We start from the raw sequence: 18,134 nt of genomic DNA on the forward strand, positions 1-18,134 counted from the left end.
TTTTACCACCAGAAGAATTTTCATTTCCTTAAAACTCTGTTCACTATGAATCACTTATAAAGAAAAATATTCTAGCGGGAAGAGAGTGCTACAAAATGCTTTAAACCAACTGAGGTGGACATTACCAATGATCACCTATATTTGGTTCTCCTGTCAGGGGAGGGATTGCATATCCCAGCCCCCTTGCAGGTAGCCGGGGTCACAGGACCAGAACTAATCCTAATAAAGATTTAAGAATCACTAATTTACTTTTTCTGGGGGAAAAAAAAGTTGAATCTGACTCAACTTTATTATGAATTCTACATATATTCTAGAAGACTTGCTTCAACATATCCTGACCCGCTTTCTCTCTTGGACAGGCATGATATTGACCCACACTAGGTCTGAGGCATAGAAAATTCCACAAAGATTTGTCTTTACAAACATCTTTAAACTTCATCTCCAGTTTGTCAGCGTGCAGGCTTCCCAAGTCCAGTGTGTGGAGACCGAGCACAGCAGGGGCCTCCAGCTGATCCTAAGATGATGGGGCAGTAGTAGTCTGTCCTCCTGTAACGTCCTGCTGCAAAATTTCAAGGTTTTGTGAAGGCAGAAGGAACTGTTTCAAAACAGAACTGTCACTGTCATAACTTGGTTGAGCAGACATTCCCAGAAGATCTAGGAGTGCCATGAGATGACTATAAAGGAAATAGAAATGACTTTCATTCAATGGCAGAAATTCCCAGGGAATGCATTTTAGAAACTTTTCTTCTAAAACAAACAGATTCAGCAGTTGGGTTCTTTCTTTTGTCTACTCAATTGCTCATCACAATGAATTGGTCCACGATCACATTCTGTACAAGTTACTCAAAACATGTTTCTAAGAGACAAAATCTCGCGAACTGAACAAACTTGTGGAAACACAGTAGTACTGAGTGAATTTATTAGTTTCCAAACAGTAATTAAAAAAACATTATTTTAAATGGCAATACGTTTCCTAAGTGCTCATTACTTTTAAAGCCCACCTTTGGGGAAGCCACAGAACTATGAGCAGTTACAAATCCTGCCATGACAAAGCAGAATAAAACACAGTTCTGCCAGCACAGAATTTTGATTTAGAATCAAAACCGTCCCTTGTTCATGAAAATCCTTATATAGACACCTCAGCCAGCGCAACGGTGAAAGGGAAAAATTGCCCACATATGGCAATCAGTTTCGACACGAGGCTCATCAATAGCCCCGTCTTTCACAGGCACATCATTATCTATCTGATCTGCCAAATCTGATGCTTAACAACATTGTCTTCAGAACAGTTGACATACCCTGGAAAAGTCTGTCTTGTAAATCACAAAGAAGGATGACAGGTTTCACAGATTTCATCAGCGATAAAAAGAAGGGAGGCATAAAGGAACAGATACAAGGATATTTACACTTCCTGGCACCATGATCTCAATGAACTAAATGTATTTTGAAGGCAAAAAAAAAATCTCCATACCCCAATTTTTATTGAGACCAAGGAGGAAACCACTGACTTGACCTATTTATCTCAGCTCCCAACTAAATTGAATTTTTGAAATGTAAAGACAAATGATCAGGCAAATGGCAAGATTTTACAGTATAAAAAATTGTGGGGAAGATTGAATCAGGGCGGCAGACTAGTCAAGCTGTAGCTTTTCCCTCCTATCCCAAATCCGTAGAAACAACAACAAGATTTTTAAAAGGTAAAGGAATCTACAAGTATACTGCCAGATAAGGAGAAGCATCCTCCATGGACTAGCCACTACAAGGAATCCCTGAAAGCAAGAGAACAATTGAGAGCAGATAGGTGGAAAGAAACCACAGCTCACTCAAGGAAAGGATTTGCTAAAAATGAAACTAGGGACATTCAAAGCTCATAGGTGGCTAATGCCTGGAGCCAGAAATACCAAGGGCAACAGACCTCATGCGTTAGAGCAGGCTCCTGCAGAAGCAGCCATCTGGCCAACCCCTCCATACTTCTACTCGCTGCCTTGGACCGGGCAGAGACAGAGAGCACGGTATCTGCCCCCAGATGCAAGCGGTGTGAGCGCTAAGTTCAGAGAGGCCTGGGAGTGTGCCCAAGGCAGACCAAGGAGCGCTCACATACAGAGACAGGCTGGCACAGGCTCATCCTGCCCTTCCCTGCCATGGATCTTTAGAAGAGGTTAGAACTGTAGAAGATTAATTAATATCCTCAGAAAATACAAGAATGACCACACACTGCCACACATACACACACACACACACAAATAGAGATCCTGGAAATTAAAACTGTCATCACTGAAATGAAAAGTTCAACTGATGGGCTGAACGCTGAATGGGTACAGCTGAAGAGCAACTCATTGAGCTGGAAGATCCAGTTACGTAGTTCTTCTAGAATGTAGCACAACAGAGAAAAGCTAAGGGATATATAGAAAACAGGAACAAAAGGTCAAAGATCTCCCAAATAGAGGAATTTTAGAAGAACAGAGAAGGTGAACAAAGGAATAATAACAGCAAAGACAGAAAACAAATTGCCCAGGATTAAAGAGATGATGTCTCTGATTGAACAGGACTAGTAGAAGACACACTCCTAAACATCGTGTGAATTTTTAAAGCACATAGGATGATGAAACAACTCAAAATAATTACATAAAATGGGGGGAAGGGATTCTAATTAGAATTCCAATACAATCAAGGCATCTGGATAAGTGTTTCACTCTAATGGTCATGAGCCCACAGAAGAGACCTTCCTTTCCACCCAGCCTCTGCGACCATTCTAGTACCATCCATACTAGTACTAACAGCTGGTTACCCAGGCCTCAGATCTCCAGCCACTTCTGTAAACCATGGAAACACAGGTGTTCAGGTCATACCCTGGACCTCGAGATCTGGAAGTGAGCCATTAAATCCCTCTCTGACTACAAACCCCAAGCCGATCACCCTTGCCATCAAACAGGGTTTTGGTCTCCTTAGACTTGCTGTCCTTTCACCTCATACCGTTCTCCCATGCAGTCAGGTTAGCACTGCTGATTCAACTTCCCTCCCCAATTTGCCTGAATCCCACGATAAATCTCTTGACCTTGCATTAGGAGCCTCCTTTAATTTTCCACAAACGCTTGCGCCATGTCTACCAATGAACTCCCCACTAGACTCAATCTACTCCATCACAAATGGCCTAGCCCCTGGGCTACCGAGCCCATTTAAACATGGCACCACCATATGAACTGACTCCATGGCAAACATCCGATCTCCAGCCTCACCTGGGTCCTGGATCGTCTCAAAACTCTCTGAAAATTCTTTCTTCACACTAGTCAGTTCCCGGGTCCGTTCTTCAAAGATACGGCCCAAATCTCCACTATTCTTTCAAAGTTCTCTAGCTGTCCCCAGCTCCCCTTAGTAATAAATGACAGTACATGATCAGGCTTTTCTCAAATATATTTTGTATGCAATGATATACTTTATTTTTTTATTCTAATTTTTTTCTAACATCTTTATTGGAGTATAATTGCTTTACAATGGTGTGTTAGTTTCTGCTTTACAACAAAGTGAATCAGTTATACATATACATATGTTCCCATATCGCTTCCCTCTTGCGTAATGATAAACTTTAAATGTTAAGATAAAATAGGTTAGAAAAAACATTTTTCAACCTAAGACAATCAGATATCATCACCTGTACTTCTAAAGTCAATTATTCCCTCCAACTGTACTTCATTCTACCAGTTACCCTCTGCCTGAAACCCCCTCCTATTCTGGCTTCCACATCACTCTCTTGTTTTTCCTCCTACTTCTGACTATAACCCCTTTATCTCCTTCACCAGCTTGTCTGCCAACAGGCCAGATCTCTTCCTTTTCACTATAACATGCTCCCTAGGTGACCGCATCCACTCCCACAGCTGCATTTATTAGTGTCATATGCTGATGACCCCCTCATTAAACCCAATAACCCAGGCTCAAATATCCCATGGTTTACACTCATCTTTACCAGAGGCCTCCTACATACCTCAGCCTCAACACATCAAATCAAACTTCTATTCACCTACTTCTCTGCATTCCTTTTTTGGTTTACAGAAATACCATCCACTTAGTTTTCCAAGAAAGAAAAATTAAGTCACCTTTCACATTTCCTCTTTCTTGACCTTTATACCCAAGTCACCAAGTTCAGATGATTTAATACAAAATGTATCTCAGTGTGTCTCTCACTCTTCATTTCCAAAGTCATTACATCTCTCTCACCTGGACCCTCCACCTGATATTACATGTATCTACGCCTGTGAGAGTCAACCTGGGCTGCACATTAGAATCACCTGGGGAACTTATGAAACTCCTAATGCTCAGAGCACACCTCAGGTCAATTATATGAGAGTCTCTGGGACTGGGATCTAGGCATCAGCATATATTTACAAGACTCCACAGGACTCCAATATGCAGCCAGATTTTAAAATTTTCCAGACATGAGCTCACAGACTGAAAGTGCATACTGAATACTAAACAAGAAAAATAAAAACAAATTTTAAAACTAAACAAGTAAAAGTGAAACTAACCTCGAAGATGAAGGGAAAATCATGAAAAAGCTCCTGGAGAGAAAAGACAGATTATCTACAAAGGAAAGAAAATTACACTAATAGCAGACTTGTTGTCTGCAACATTAGATGACAGAAGACAACAAGTTAAAAAAATTTTCAAAGTGGTGGGATTAGGGATGAAACTGTGAACCTAGAATTCTATGGCCTGCTAAATTGTTCTTCAAGAATGAAACAGACTTTTTCAGACACACAAAGCTAAGACTCTACTATTCACAGACCATCACTGGAAGAATTACCTTACAAAGAATATATGTCATTATGCAGGTAAGTGAGCCGAAAGATTAGAAAAGTATTTAATGATATTGACCAAGTCTGAATTCCACCTAGAAAACAGATGTGTGAAGTAGAGGCACCACTGAGAGGTTCCAAAGACCTTAATGAAGGTAAAACAGTTCAGTGCAAACAAATGAAGATTATAACAAAAGTATTACCAGGGTTCTTGCTAGCTAATTTTAATTATTTGCCTATGCTTTCATAGAATTTAAGTTTCAGTTTTCAACTATTCAATTTTTAAAACTTTAAATTATAAAAGCCAGGAAGCACTGCCAATATAGCAGTATTAAAAGATGTTTACCACTTTCACTGCAAAAAAAAAAAAGATGTAGTATATTTATACACTTATCAAAATATCAAAACAATTTTATTTTTGTCGTAAATATCTTTTCTTGTTTTCTAGGTGATATGCAAATAATTTAAGAACTCAAAGTGATAATCATTCAATTCCTGTAACACTAAACTTAGTTTCCTTCATTATTTCTGAATAAATTCAACACCCATGTTAATTTTAATAAATTAATCCTTAGTAATATAATTCTGAGATTAACCACAAGGATGGAAAAAAGACTCTTAACCAAGATAATTATATATTTAATACATCTTGCTTTAAACAGCAAATTTCAAAGTAAACACATCATAGACCTTATAACTTATTAAAGATTTATAGTGCTTACAAAGTTGATTCTAAAAATATACCTTATTTGTTCTAAATGAATAACATTATCTGGAAGCTAGAATAATAAATTACAGTAGTATGTTTACCACCACTATAGTTAAGATTGTATACATATATTCAATAGGAAATCCTCTTAGGATTTTCACACTTTCAGCCTTAAAACATAAGAGCAGATTAAAGTTTGGCAGACAAGATCTCAGTCTGACAGAAATGGTTTTAAAATCAAAACTGGAAAAATATCTAGTTGACATATTAAGAGAGCATGTGCACACACACACACACACACACACACACACACACACACTCTCCCTCACTCAATCCTACACACACACACAGACACACCCCTCCAGAGTAAGCAGATTTCACCCTTGTGTATCAGACAATTGCCATCAATTTCAAAAATAAAAACTGGGGGAAAAGGTTAAGTAAGACTATGTTTAAATCACACTCAAAAGGCTCTAGTTGTTGGAAAAATATGCACGCTACTGTTACCAGGATCTTTACCATGCACAATATGCCATCCCAATAAATTCTTAAACAACACATTCTTGAACTGTCCATTAATGGGCACATGGATACATAACAAATTATGTGCCCATCCACTCCTCGGATGCAATCCACTGACAATCAATCATATGAAGCAGCCCAGCTCAAATGTTTCGCTTTACAGAACCCAACAGATTATAGAACCCAAGACAATCAGAAACTTCATTTTGACCTGTTCAGGACTTCTTATGTGTTCCATGTGCAAAAGCAGTGGAATACTGTACTACAAATGACAGTTAATATCACTTAACACTTTGTGGCACTCCAGAAGGTCATTTTGTAATTGTAAAACATATTTACTCTAGTTAAATTTTTCAATGGTCCTTACTTTTAATTATATGTATTCTTCCAGATTTAGACTCAAAACAATTTGATGCTGATAAACTCTCCTGATGATCACTTTCACCTCCAGTAAAATCTGTTAAAACAAAAATTACTCTTTGGACTCTCTCCAGTAATGCAGGTATGAAAATGTTCCCTGGAAGTTCTTTCTCATCATATATTAAAACACCCAAAGCTCTCTGAGACAACATTAAAATAGAAACTAACCACACATTAGGGCAGCCATAACTCATACTGCTATATATTAGAAAAATAAAAAGGCACAACAGTAAGCAAAAGAGAATATACCACTTTTCATTTGCTTTTTTTTTTTTTGGCTTTCCTCATATTTTATTTCGGTAAGTTTATAAATTGTTCAAAGCATTCTTATACTCTGCATGACGATAACTGAATATTTTGGCACATTAACATTGTGATACAATACATGGTATGTCTAAAAAATTAATTAAAAAATTTCATCTATTAATCAACATGTTTTTTAATGTATTGCATATATATTTTACAATTATTTAAGTCAAATACATAAAGGTTTGTACTTGATTTACAGATGAAGCAATCACAGATTGCAGTAACATATGTATATGTGTATATATATGTATATGTGTGTTTATATATATACACACACCAATTAAGGGAAAAACTGCATCCTGGCAATTTTATAGTCCGAAGTAGTGTTGGTATAGCTATCATTTACATGACCTTTTCGTCTTGTTTTTCTGTACAAAAGATATGTTTTTGCCTTCTTCATTCTTGATGAAATTTTTCTGCGATAACTTTACATTCATACTGTGAAAATTAAAAGGTTATAAAAGATTAACAGATTAATGTTTATTTTGAATAGCAATTTCCATATAAACTAAAAAGGTCTAAACTTAATAGTTTATTAAAATATGCCCACTTTATTCCTCAAAGAATCTGAGAGTTATACAACTATTAGGATTAAATGACAATTATGAAAGGAAAATAGAAATTCGCATTCTAGAACTGAAAGGGGCATAGCCAAAAGCAGGGAAAAAATGGTATTTCTACATTACAAGCAAATGATAACAGTACATGATTTAGATCAATCCTAGAATATGAAAGGAAGCAAAATAAATTTCTTTGTGTGCTCACTAAGGCATATTAGCAAAGGAAAGGTCATGAACTTAAGGACAGGACTAATATTGTGAATTCAGATAATATTTTTTCAAATAACTTTAAAATTGAAAGGAAAAAATCTACTATATTAGAATATCAAAAGCTTGTGGTCAAAACCGTATTTTGAAAGGACAGCTATTAATATGTCTACTCATAATTCAAAATAAAGTAAACCAATGGATTTAGGATAATTGAGTGGCTAGACTACCAAAAAGATAGCAATGTCAACCACTTAATTCTCTCAGCTGGCTAAAATGGTAAAAGTGACAGCACTTATTCATCAAACTGCTGTGGCATCTGAATGCCAGTCCCTGACCTTTGCCATCTCTGACTGGGCTTATCAACAATGTCCTTTTCCTTCTTTTTTTTTTTTTTTTTTTTTGCGGTACGCAGGCCTCTCACTGTTGTGGCCTCTCCCGTTGCGGAGCACAGGCTCAGCGGCCATGGCTCACGGGCCCAGCCGCTCCGCGGCATGTGGGATCTTCCCGGACCAGGGCACGAACCCGCGTTCCCTGCATCGGCAGGTGGACTCTCAACCACTGCACCACCAGGGAAGCCCCATGTCCTTTTCCTCCTTAACTACAATGATCAAACATCTTGATATGCTGGAGATAGTCCTAATTTATATTTATTGTAGCAACACAGTTATAAGCAGCGCTTCTTCTCACTTTTAAAACTGTCCCTTTTTCATGGAGTAGAAACGTATAGATTAGTAAAATTAATTAATTAATAAAAATTGGAGGATAAATCATATCACCCTGTCCGTAACACATTTTAGCTTTTCCATCCAGTGGTTCTTTCCATTTTTAATACACTTATGATTAAATTCTTCCAAATGACTTATTCTATTGCTGTATGGAGAAAACTTGTCTTACATCTCAGTAACAGAAAGGTAAGTAAATAAGCACGAGCTTACCATTGCCAGCTGTCGACCGATGTTTCCCATTGTTATGCCTCCAGCAAAAAATATACATGGTAACCAAGAACGAACATAGAGAAAATCTGGAGATGTATATCTAGAATAATAGAAATATTTTTAACAACTCACAAAGGAAGTACAATGACACTTATTAAGATAATTACAATGGAAATAAGTTACTCTGTAGATTAAAGTGGCTAATGCAATTTTAAAATCTCAATTCTGAGATTTTAGGAAACAAGCACCAAAAAGAATACTTACTGATAAACACCATTATAGACTAGCAGTTGAGTGACCAAAGTTGCCAAGAAAGCAATTCCTATTCCAAGGCCAAAACCACTTCTAGATCTATCAAAAGTCCACCACAGTCCAATGGATAGTGCAGCCAGTGTGAGAGACAACTGTATGTTGTTATCAAAATCCACTTTCTGAGATCAGTGTTAAAGAGTCATCTTAAAATTTGTAACCAAATAGTATCACCTGTTCATTTTTCTAAAATAAAAGATGTTAACATTGAGAAGGGAATAGACTGCGTAATCTAGAGTGCATTCAGGTTTTTAATACAATGTACGAGACTAGGGAGGATTAAAACTATTTCCGATATGTACTAAAGACGCACAGAGGGCATGATACTTCACTAATAGATCTCACTGACGTGCTAATCTCTCCAAAAAAATGGCACAGTGTATACATTGCCGATTATCAGATCAGATCCATTATTTAAGAAATGCTTTCCTTGCAAAAAAAAATGTAACTAGAAGCCTCAAAACACAAGTATTGCTACAGGAACACACTTTTGCCAAAAAGGAAACCGGTATTACTTCTCAAACAGGTTTAGAATTACTTGAGAACCATACAGGAACTTGCAAATAGAAGAGTTGACAGCTATTTAACAGGGTACCACATTCTCTATGTGATTTACTGACAGACACATTTTATAATAATGCAGTTCAGAAACAAGAGTACCAAGGACACACTATCCCTTTCTATTATGTCAACTGTTCTAGTTTTAATTTGTTGAGGATAAAGCCTTGAAGTGAACATTATCTTGCAACCTGCCAAGCTATTTTGGTGCCTGAGACTTTCTGGTATAGGACAGTTTGCTCAAATGATGTTTTATTTCCGTCACCTACTTAAGCACCTATTCACAAATGTACAGCCCTTTTCTACTTCAAAATCTCTGGGCAAAATGAAGCTTTATAAATTCAATTTTCTCATTTCTTTGCTAGAGGATTACACTAAAGGAATTAATTTCAAGTGTCATTAAAAGGGCATTATCTATGTCCCAAAGGCCACATCTTGGCTCTATATCCAGCTTCCCAGAGGATACTATATATCTTGCCAAACTGGCCATGCTGCAACTACAGAGAAGAGAGGGGAAGTTCCAAAAATACATATAAAACCATTTTCCACTTCCTTTAACACCCTGCTGTTTACCACTATCCCCCCCTCCTACCCAACCAGCGGGTATCCTGAACACCCAGACTGCCATTCTTGGTCAGTCCTTGTTTAGGCTTGATTTATCAAGAGACCTATATAATCTATGGTATGCTTTCTGAAAAAGCTTTTAGTCTTTAGTGAGTACTATACCTCAAATTCCAAAGAAACACTTGTGCACTCTGATTTCTCTATGCAATAAACATTCTTGTAAAGACTGGAATTTGACATTAACTGGGTTCTATCTTTGCTGACTAAATTAACTTTGCTAAGAGTCAAAGCAAAATAAGGAGGCTTCTAGGGTACAGGTAAAACATCAATCTTAAAAAGAGTACAATGTGATTTTCTAAAGTCTAAGTAACCTAATATTAAGTCTGTGTTATATATTTTGTAAACATTTTGGATTCTGCCTAAAGGATGAACAGAATAGCTAAGATGGCTATATTTAAGGATTTCACTGAGAGGAAGAAAAGAATGACCAAAGTAACGAATTTAAATTAGATATACGTCTTTTTAATTCCAGAAAAGGTTATTTAAATTACTCAACTTAAAAATACCTGAACTGTCTGGGATAGAAAGGTCTAATCCATCAGACAAAGACAAATTTACACACTTGTGGGGCTCCTGGGTAGGAGAAGGAATGTTCCTAGACTCGAGTCAGGATCTCCAGGGTCTGTCCTCAGCTCTGGAGCAGCCTTGCAGTATGTATGACTTAGCAAAGTACCAAACCTCTCTAGCTTTCACTTCTCTTATTATCTTTATAAAGAAAATGTGGAACTAGGTGATTTCTAAGTTTTCTTCTAGATATAATATTCTACGAGTCTACCTTTTTTAAGTCCTTCTAACCACTAGATTTGTTTGTTATACAATCCTAATTCTCAAAGATTTCACCAAACTAAACATGTTGGGAAACTCTTTAAGACAAAAGGGTAAAAAACAAAATAATAAGAGCCACTGAGGGACTTCCAAATTCACAGATCTCCAAGAGCCAGTGCAACTAGGAACAGAAAGGTAGACGTGCTTTCAGAATCCAGCACCCTGCTTCATTCCTTGTTTCCTCTTCTCCAGCTTCTCCAAAACACCTCAATACATGCTGTTAGAGACGCTGGAATCTCCTTGCCCTTTGACCCACACTCTCTCCAGCTAACTGCCAGCCCTGAGCCCAGCACAGAGTTACAGGAGGAAACCTCAGGCAGCCTGAGTCACACATCTTCTCTTCCCCAAAGAGAAGGCTCCTGCCACCTCCATCCTCTACGCCATCTCTTCCAAAAAAGGGAAGACTGAACTAGCATTTCCCAGATCGTCCGTCTTCTACAAAGGGAAGTTGGGAGGTCAGCGGGGAGGGGAGGAAGTGGGGAGGATGACAGGATAAGATCCTTATGAGGGCAAAAACTTTCGTTCTGGGGGTAGACATTTTTTTCTGGGGGGTAGAAGCAGAGGAGAGGTGGGAAATAGAGGCTACCTTATCCTTCTAGCCAGGACACTACGAAAATACTCATTAATCACTAAATTAAAATATCAAAATCCTCAAAATAATCCAACTTTAAAAATATGTAACTTAGGAAAAAAAGTTCTTCTTGGCCACAATCTAAGTTGGCTATTTCTGCCTCTGCCACTTTTAAGAACATTTATGTGGTTTGTTGGTGTTGATTAAAACCAATAAATAACAGTCTTTAAAATATATATATACATATATATATATTCTTCAAATTAAAAACAAAACAGAAAAAAAACCCAGCCAGACCTGAAGCCACCAGATGTCCTTACTGACAAATCTCAAATGAAGAGAGAAAAGAAATTCCTTTGAAAATGTATCTGTTTCAATGCTAGTTACCAATACTAGATGGAGGTAATCAAGTAACATAATTTTTAAAAACCACGTAAATTTTTTTTTTTTTTTTTTTTTTGGTGCTAGGCGGGCCTCTCACTGTTGTGGCCTCACCCACTGCGGAGCACAGGCTCCGGACGAGCAGGCTCAGCGGCCATGGCTCACGGGCCCAGCCGCTCCACGGCATGTGGGATCTTCCCGGACCAGGGCACGAACCCGTGTCCCCTGCATCGGCAGGCGGATTCTCAACCACTGCGCCACCAGGGAAGCCCCTAAAAACCACGTAAATTTTTTAAGTGTGTAAAGTTCTGAGTGATATCAATAAATAGGGATTGAAATGAAAGGCTATATCCCACACTGTAATTGCATAGGTGCTCCCATGATCCTTCAACAATGCGGAGTGCATTCTTTTTATGACTAAGTGGGCATATCACAATTTGACAACAGTGAAGTTGCAAGGGACTGTTTAACCTTTGGTTTGTCAAAAGCTGCTTTGTTATTACGCATTTCATTACAGCAGGAAGGATACAGCACTGGCATGATTTATACCAACAAAGACGGCTACACACCGCATTACACTGGACCACTCTCTTTTAAATTTATGTGGTTCTCCTAGATGCCTGTCAATGCAGGGGTATAATAACCCGATCACGGCTGTGGGGAAAAAAAGGGAAAAAATTAAGTCATCTCCAATGGTATACAGGCAAAACTTAAGCTAAGAGTCACAACAACCATCATAAGCATTTGAAAGATTCTCTAGAAAAGCTTTTCAACTTACTTATCATTAATCGTTGATATTTTAAACTTACCTTCCAAAAGAAAAAAAAGTGAGGATAACACCATCAAAAACAGCATTGTAAATGAGTACAACAGTACTCTGAATTATAATAGGCAAAACACTACTTCAGCTTATGATTCAGAATTTAGCAGATTGGACTAGATGATTCACGCTACTTTTCTACTACTAATATCTCTGAGACTTGGAAAGCATCAAAGCAGTTGGTAGTTAAGCAATGTTCTCTCTAAGCTATATAACCATGAAGCACGCTACGAAATGTCACAAATCTAAAGAGAATCTTGAAGTGTAAACACATACAAGTTCATCATATACATTCTGTTAGATGGCTATAGCTGTCCTGCTACACATACAATCCTTGTCCCCCCAGCTTTTTGTCTCACTCAGTCTCTTGTGTCTAGTGCCTTGTCCTGACAACTCCCTTCCAACCTGGCCCTCAAATGAGACTCTAGGTCAGACTGTCAAAGCAGGGAAACTTGCAACAGAAATCTACGTGTAAGACTCATTCTGCAAAGGACAAATGGAGGAAACATGGTCTACAGAATTATATATTTTCAGTTAAAATTTAAATCCACTGTTAAAAGATCAGAAGAAATCTTTTTAGTATATTTCTGCATTTTGGAAAGAACATTTTGAATACTAATGATGTAATTAATTAGTATGAATAACTCAATTTTTAACTTAAATACTTGTCAAACCTCAACATTTTATCCATTCACTGGGAGAAGATTTTAAATGCTAAGTTAGCCATTAAAAAAAAGAGTATTTCATGGACCAAAACATTCTTCAACAAGTTTTAAGGAAAATATACTTCTACAGATTAAATTTAACAGGAAATAGCTGGGCAGCTTTAATTTGCTAATCTTCTTTTAAAAAGTATGTTTATGCTGCCATTTGGTAATAAAAACACAACTGTCGCATCAGTTGAAAAGTATGTTTAAAATGTCCAGTATTACCTATGATGTATCATGAAATTATTATGCCCAAACCTATGCCTGAGGGGTTGGAAGCCCCTGCCTGGCCTGGTACTGGCTAGCTCTATCTCACAAACAATGCATTCAATCTTAAAGGAAAAACAGAAATCAATTAATATCAAAAATCAGAGGCTAGCAGACCAATGGAACAGCATGAAAACCAGGCTGCACCATCACCCTTTCATCTGGAGTGGAGATGTTGCAATGATGCAGACATTTTCTAATCCTCAGAACTGAAAGTGCTCTTCTGATTAGGCTTTTTCTGAGGATAGATGGTTCACAGACCATCAAGACATTAACAACAAACTTCAGCAATGCAGAGCTCCAACAGCTACTAGTAAATTTAAAAGTTTCAAATTATATTCCTATTTAAAATGTTCCGCTCTAAAATCCTGTGAGATTAACTGACAGCATTTCCAAATTTCTACAAAATTAAAGTGGCAACAGGCATGCCTAACAGTTGAAATATATCTAAATGAATATTACCTCTTTTTTGTTCTCAAGGGGTCATGAAACTGGCAGCTCATGTGTCATCCCTCACTCTCTCTCTCTCTCTCTCTCTTTCTTCCCTTTGCCTGTTGCTGAGGAAATCAACTAAGATCAGATATTCTAAGTCAATTTTCCTCAGCAGCTGATGCCATAAGTAAAGAATTATCACACAGAGAGTACTGACGTGTGTGCAAAGATATAAATAAGTAAAATTGACTGTATTTTTATGCATGTGATGTCAGATTCACACATGAGAGACAACTGAGGAGAGAAAGCAAAAACACAAAAAGAAATTTAAACTGCCATGCTGCCAACCTTGGGATTTGCCAATAAAAATCAAATCCATTGAGTATGCATGGTTCTTGGACGCTCACTGAGAGGGAGAATTCGAGGGAGCTTGTCACTTCGCATTAAACGTCTTCTTTCTTTCCTTTAAATAAAGGCCTGGCAGAGTCTGAGAGCAACATCTACAGCACAGTGAGGCTGCACTGTTGAGAGCTCAGCAGAAGTGTGTCTGGCCTTCCTGTCCTCTTCCTCCACTTTCTTATTTTAACAAGAGAGACCGTTAAAATCACGCCTGTGTAAAATCATATGCAAACACAGTCCTGCTTAATCAGATGGTTCTCTGATGCAAAACCCACATTTCTTGGGATAAACTTCAGTTATTTCCCAGTGACTAGTTGAAGGTTGCCAAGACCAAAAACAAGAGAAGTTTGTAAAACGTTAATATTAAGTCATCATTTTTCATGGTCGTGTTTTTAATGCAGTGCTGCACTAAAAGAAACAATTAAATCAAACATTTTTCAAGGAAAAGGGGCTGAAAAAGCACAACCACTGAATGAGATATACTTTCATGGAAAACTACAACAGGATAAGCAATGTGTTCATCCAACAAATACTTAAACCTCCATAATGTGTCTAGTTCTTGGTATTTACTGGGGATTTAAAAAGGGAAAATGAGTAAGACATGACCCCCGTCCCAAAGTGACCCCGGAAACAATTAAGTAAAGTGTTAGGGGCAGCACTGACAGGGCCCGGGGGTCCAGTCTTCTCCTGGTGTGTGCCGGGGGGAAGCAGGGTGCGAGCGTGTCAGGAAAGCTTCATAGAAAAGGTGACCCTTGAGGCAGGAGTGTTCAGCAGGTGAGTGGTCTGGAAAGGGCTTTCTAATCAAAGGAAAGCATTTGAGGAAAAGCACAGACAACAGAAAATACCTGGTATCATCTGGAAACTGGAAACTTTAGGCGGAAAGGGAGTTTCGGGTCCAGAAAGAGTCTGAGAAGGATACAAGTTGGCGGGGGCCATATCACAGAGACTTGCCCCACAGTCACTGGGAAAATAACACCATCACACTTGTGCCAGAGAGAGGGCCAATCGTTCTTCCAGCAGTGAGTGTACAACACAGGACAGGAGAGGAGGGACTTGGGGTGCAGGGGGGACAAAATCAGAGGCAGAAAAAAAAAAGACTGAAAATTCCAAGCAGAGCGGTTGAGGGCCTAGACCAAGAAAGAGACAAGGGAGAGATGTAAAACTTGGAAACCAGATGTGGGCAGTGAGAGACAAAGGGAGGAGCCTTCTAAGACTCTCCAGGAATTGGGTGACTGACTGACTGCATGACTCAACAGAAAAGATCTGTTTGTTTTCATTTTTAAATTAGATATTAATTTGACTCGTGATTTGTTAGTCAACTTCTCCGGTTATTTTATCCACACAATCTTTTTTCTCCTATTTATTCTTCAGAGAGATTCCTTTGTGGCTCTCAATCACATTCAAGAGGTTCTTAACTCCAATTCCAATGCACTGCACACATAAAGAAGTTAACCAACTTGAAACATCAAACATTATTAAACTAAAAATAGAGAACCAGGAAAAGAAAAACGGGATCAAAAGGAGTTTATCAGAGTTCTCTACTAGTTGGCCCTCCAGAAGCACCACTAGCAAATTTTCCAGCACTGGGTTTACATGTAGAAAGTGGTGATTCTAGAGATCCTCCAGAAGGTAACTGCTCAGTCTACAAATATTAATTGGACAGGAAAATCAAAGGACAATTATCAGTTTTTCTGATTTAGGATGATAAGAGCTTTGAAATTGCACACCAACACATATACACAAAAACATATACATACCATATACACACACAAACTGTACATACTGTTTCTTACAGCATTTACTTTTTTTCCTTAATATTTTCCCTAAAATTGGAGGGGGCCAGCAATTATGCAAGAGCCCATTTTCCATCTTTGGCAACTTCCACAAACCTGGTATCCTCACCCCCACCTACTAAACACCATGACCTACCCAACATCAACAGCAGCGTTAACTGGAATCTCAATTCCCCAAGGCCTCTCTCCTTTCATTTGCTGGGCACCTCACAGAATGCACTGCTTTCAGAAGAAACACTTAAGCAAGAAACCACATCCTCCACATGAAATGATATGAGGTTAGGTTTGTAAGTGTGACAAGCCTAGCAGCTGGGAGAAGGTAGGAAAGTAGGGACAAAGTGACCAAAATGTAGCATTAACATTACAAGTTTTCCTTCCTAAATGTGAGTTTGTGGCAAAAGTGCCCATATCACAGGAAGAGATGTAACCCCTGTTCCTCTCCATAATGGAGGTAGAATGAAACCTCAGCCAAGTTCTCCTACCCTAGCCCAGAATGTGTAGCACAGGCCAGTGTACTCCTTCCAAGCCTGGCACTTAGTCTGGAAGGTTCAAGAGAGATACCCAATAGAGGGAAGGATGAGTGGCTCCCCCTGACCCCTTCCCCAGCATGTGATATTTCACCTAGTCACACCAGTCCTTGCCTCTGGAACCCTGGACTCATTGATATCCTCTCCTTATCTGTTTCCTCATCCCCCCAAAACAGGCACAATGCAAACATCTCACTCCCAACGCTGCCCTACAGATCCCTGGGCTTAAGGGATATGCCCAGGACATTAGTACACATTCAATAAGCAATAATTTCCCTCCCTTGACCTTCCTTTTGTCTATTCTGAAAAGACATGTTCTTCCAAGTCCTGAAAAGCTTCTATTAGTAGAGAGACAGCAGCTCTACCATAGGAGAAAATAAAGACGTAGAAAACGTCATTGGGAAAACTTTTTTTCTTCTGAACTTAAATGAAAGAAAGGAAAATACATGAGGACTGGTAGACACAACAGAGAATAATAAAACATAATTTATGCTTTGTCTGTTTGGACTATGTTGCCTTGTTCTCTCAGAGAATAACAACAGCTCTGGGGAAACTAAGAATCATCACCTTTACAAGTTCTCTTTCAATGTGAATATTGTAATAGTGAGACATCAATATATAAACCATGCTGAAACCTTACCACGAAAATGCCCTTCAATCCACGCAACGGGATTATGTAATTGTCCAATAAGTTTCACAAGGTCATTTTAAAATGTCTCACACCTAACTCCTCACTGTTGGCCCTCTAGCTCTAGGACAGAAATCAAGGAGGATCTACATTATATTGCCAGGTAGTTATGTATATTAGGTGTGAGACACCAAATGGACATTCATAAAAAAACTTTTCTCTCTCAGTCAGAATTATCTTCTACCACATGATTATGGCTTCCTTCTATTACTTTATTATATAAAATAGTATCAATCTATTGGCCTCATTAGAAAAAACTGAAGAGCTATCCATTATGGAAGATCATCATCAATACAGCATTCTGAAATGCTCCACTTTATCCAAAACACACTGTCCACCAAAAAAAAGATCTAAATAGGATAATAATGATTTTAAGCAAAGAGAATCTACCTTACTGATCTCTTTAAGAATCTATTATTCTGAGTGTATATCTAAAAACAAGATACCAAGAAAAAAAGCATATGCAAAAATCTAAAAAATAACAACATGAAGCTTTAAACTTGAATAAAACTACAGTCAACCTTTGAACAGCATGAGGGTTAGGGCCACCAACCCTCCATACAATCAAAAATCTGAGTATAACTTTACAGTCAGCCCTCTGTATCCACAGTTCCACATCCACAGATTCAACCAACCTCGGATTGTGTAGTACGTATTTATTGAAAAACATCCACACATAAATTCCAACTTATGTTGTTCAAGGGTCGACTGTCTCCATCTTTCAAGTTTTTATCTACTTCAAAAACCAGAGGATAACATACATGTCAAAACCTTAAAA

The 18,134-nt window shown here is 38.2% G+C and overlaps 1 protein-coding gene across 11 annotated transcripts in view; it reads right to left on the reverse strand.

The window, feature by feature from the left end:
• Nucleotides 1-286: 286 nt before the first annotated feature.
• The window catches only part of INSIG2 (insulin induced gene 2), a 33,070-nt gene continuing 15,222 nt past the window's right edge, over nt 287-18,134 (reverse strand). For 5 of the 11 annotated variants that reach the window (XM_067025870.1, XM_067025873.1, XM_067025871.1 and 2 more), the window contains 4 exons: nt 12,253-12,377; nt 8,720-8,886; nt 8,456-8,555; nt 287-674 (listed from right to left, as the gene is read on the reverse strand). In XM_067025870.1, coding sequence (XP_066881971.1) covers nt 621-674; nt 8,456-8,555; nt 8,720-8,886; nt 12,253-12,377 — 446 coding nt within the window. In that variant the 3' untranslated portion in view covers nt 287-620. Of the gene's footprint in view, nt 675-6,388; nt 6,479-6,693; nt 7,189-8,455; nt 8,556-8,719; nt 8,887-12,252; nt 12,378-18,134 lie in introns of those variants that run through there. The other 6 variants (XM_059052649.2, XM_067025875.1, XM_067025878.1 and 3 more) reach the window with 2 other exon arrangements.

The sequence above is a fragment of the Kogia breviceps genome, chromosome 2 (assembly GCF_026419965.1).
Source record: "Kogia breviceps isolate mKogBre1 chromosome 2, mKogBre1 haplotype 1, whole genome shotgun sequence".
NCBI classification, from domain to species: Eukaryota; Metazoa; Chordata; class Mammalia; order Artiodactyla; family Physeteridae; genus Kogia; species Kogia breviceps.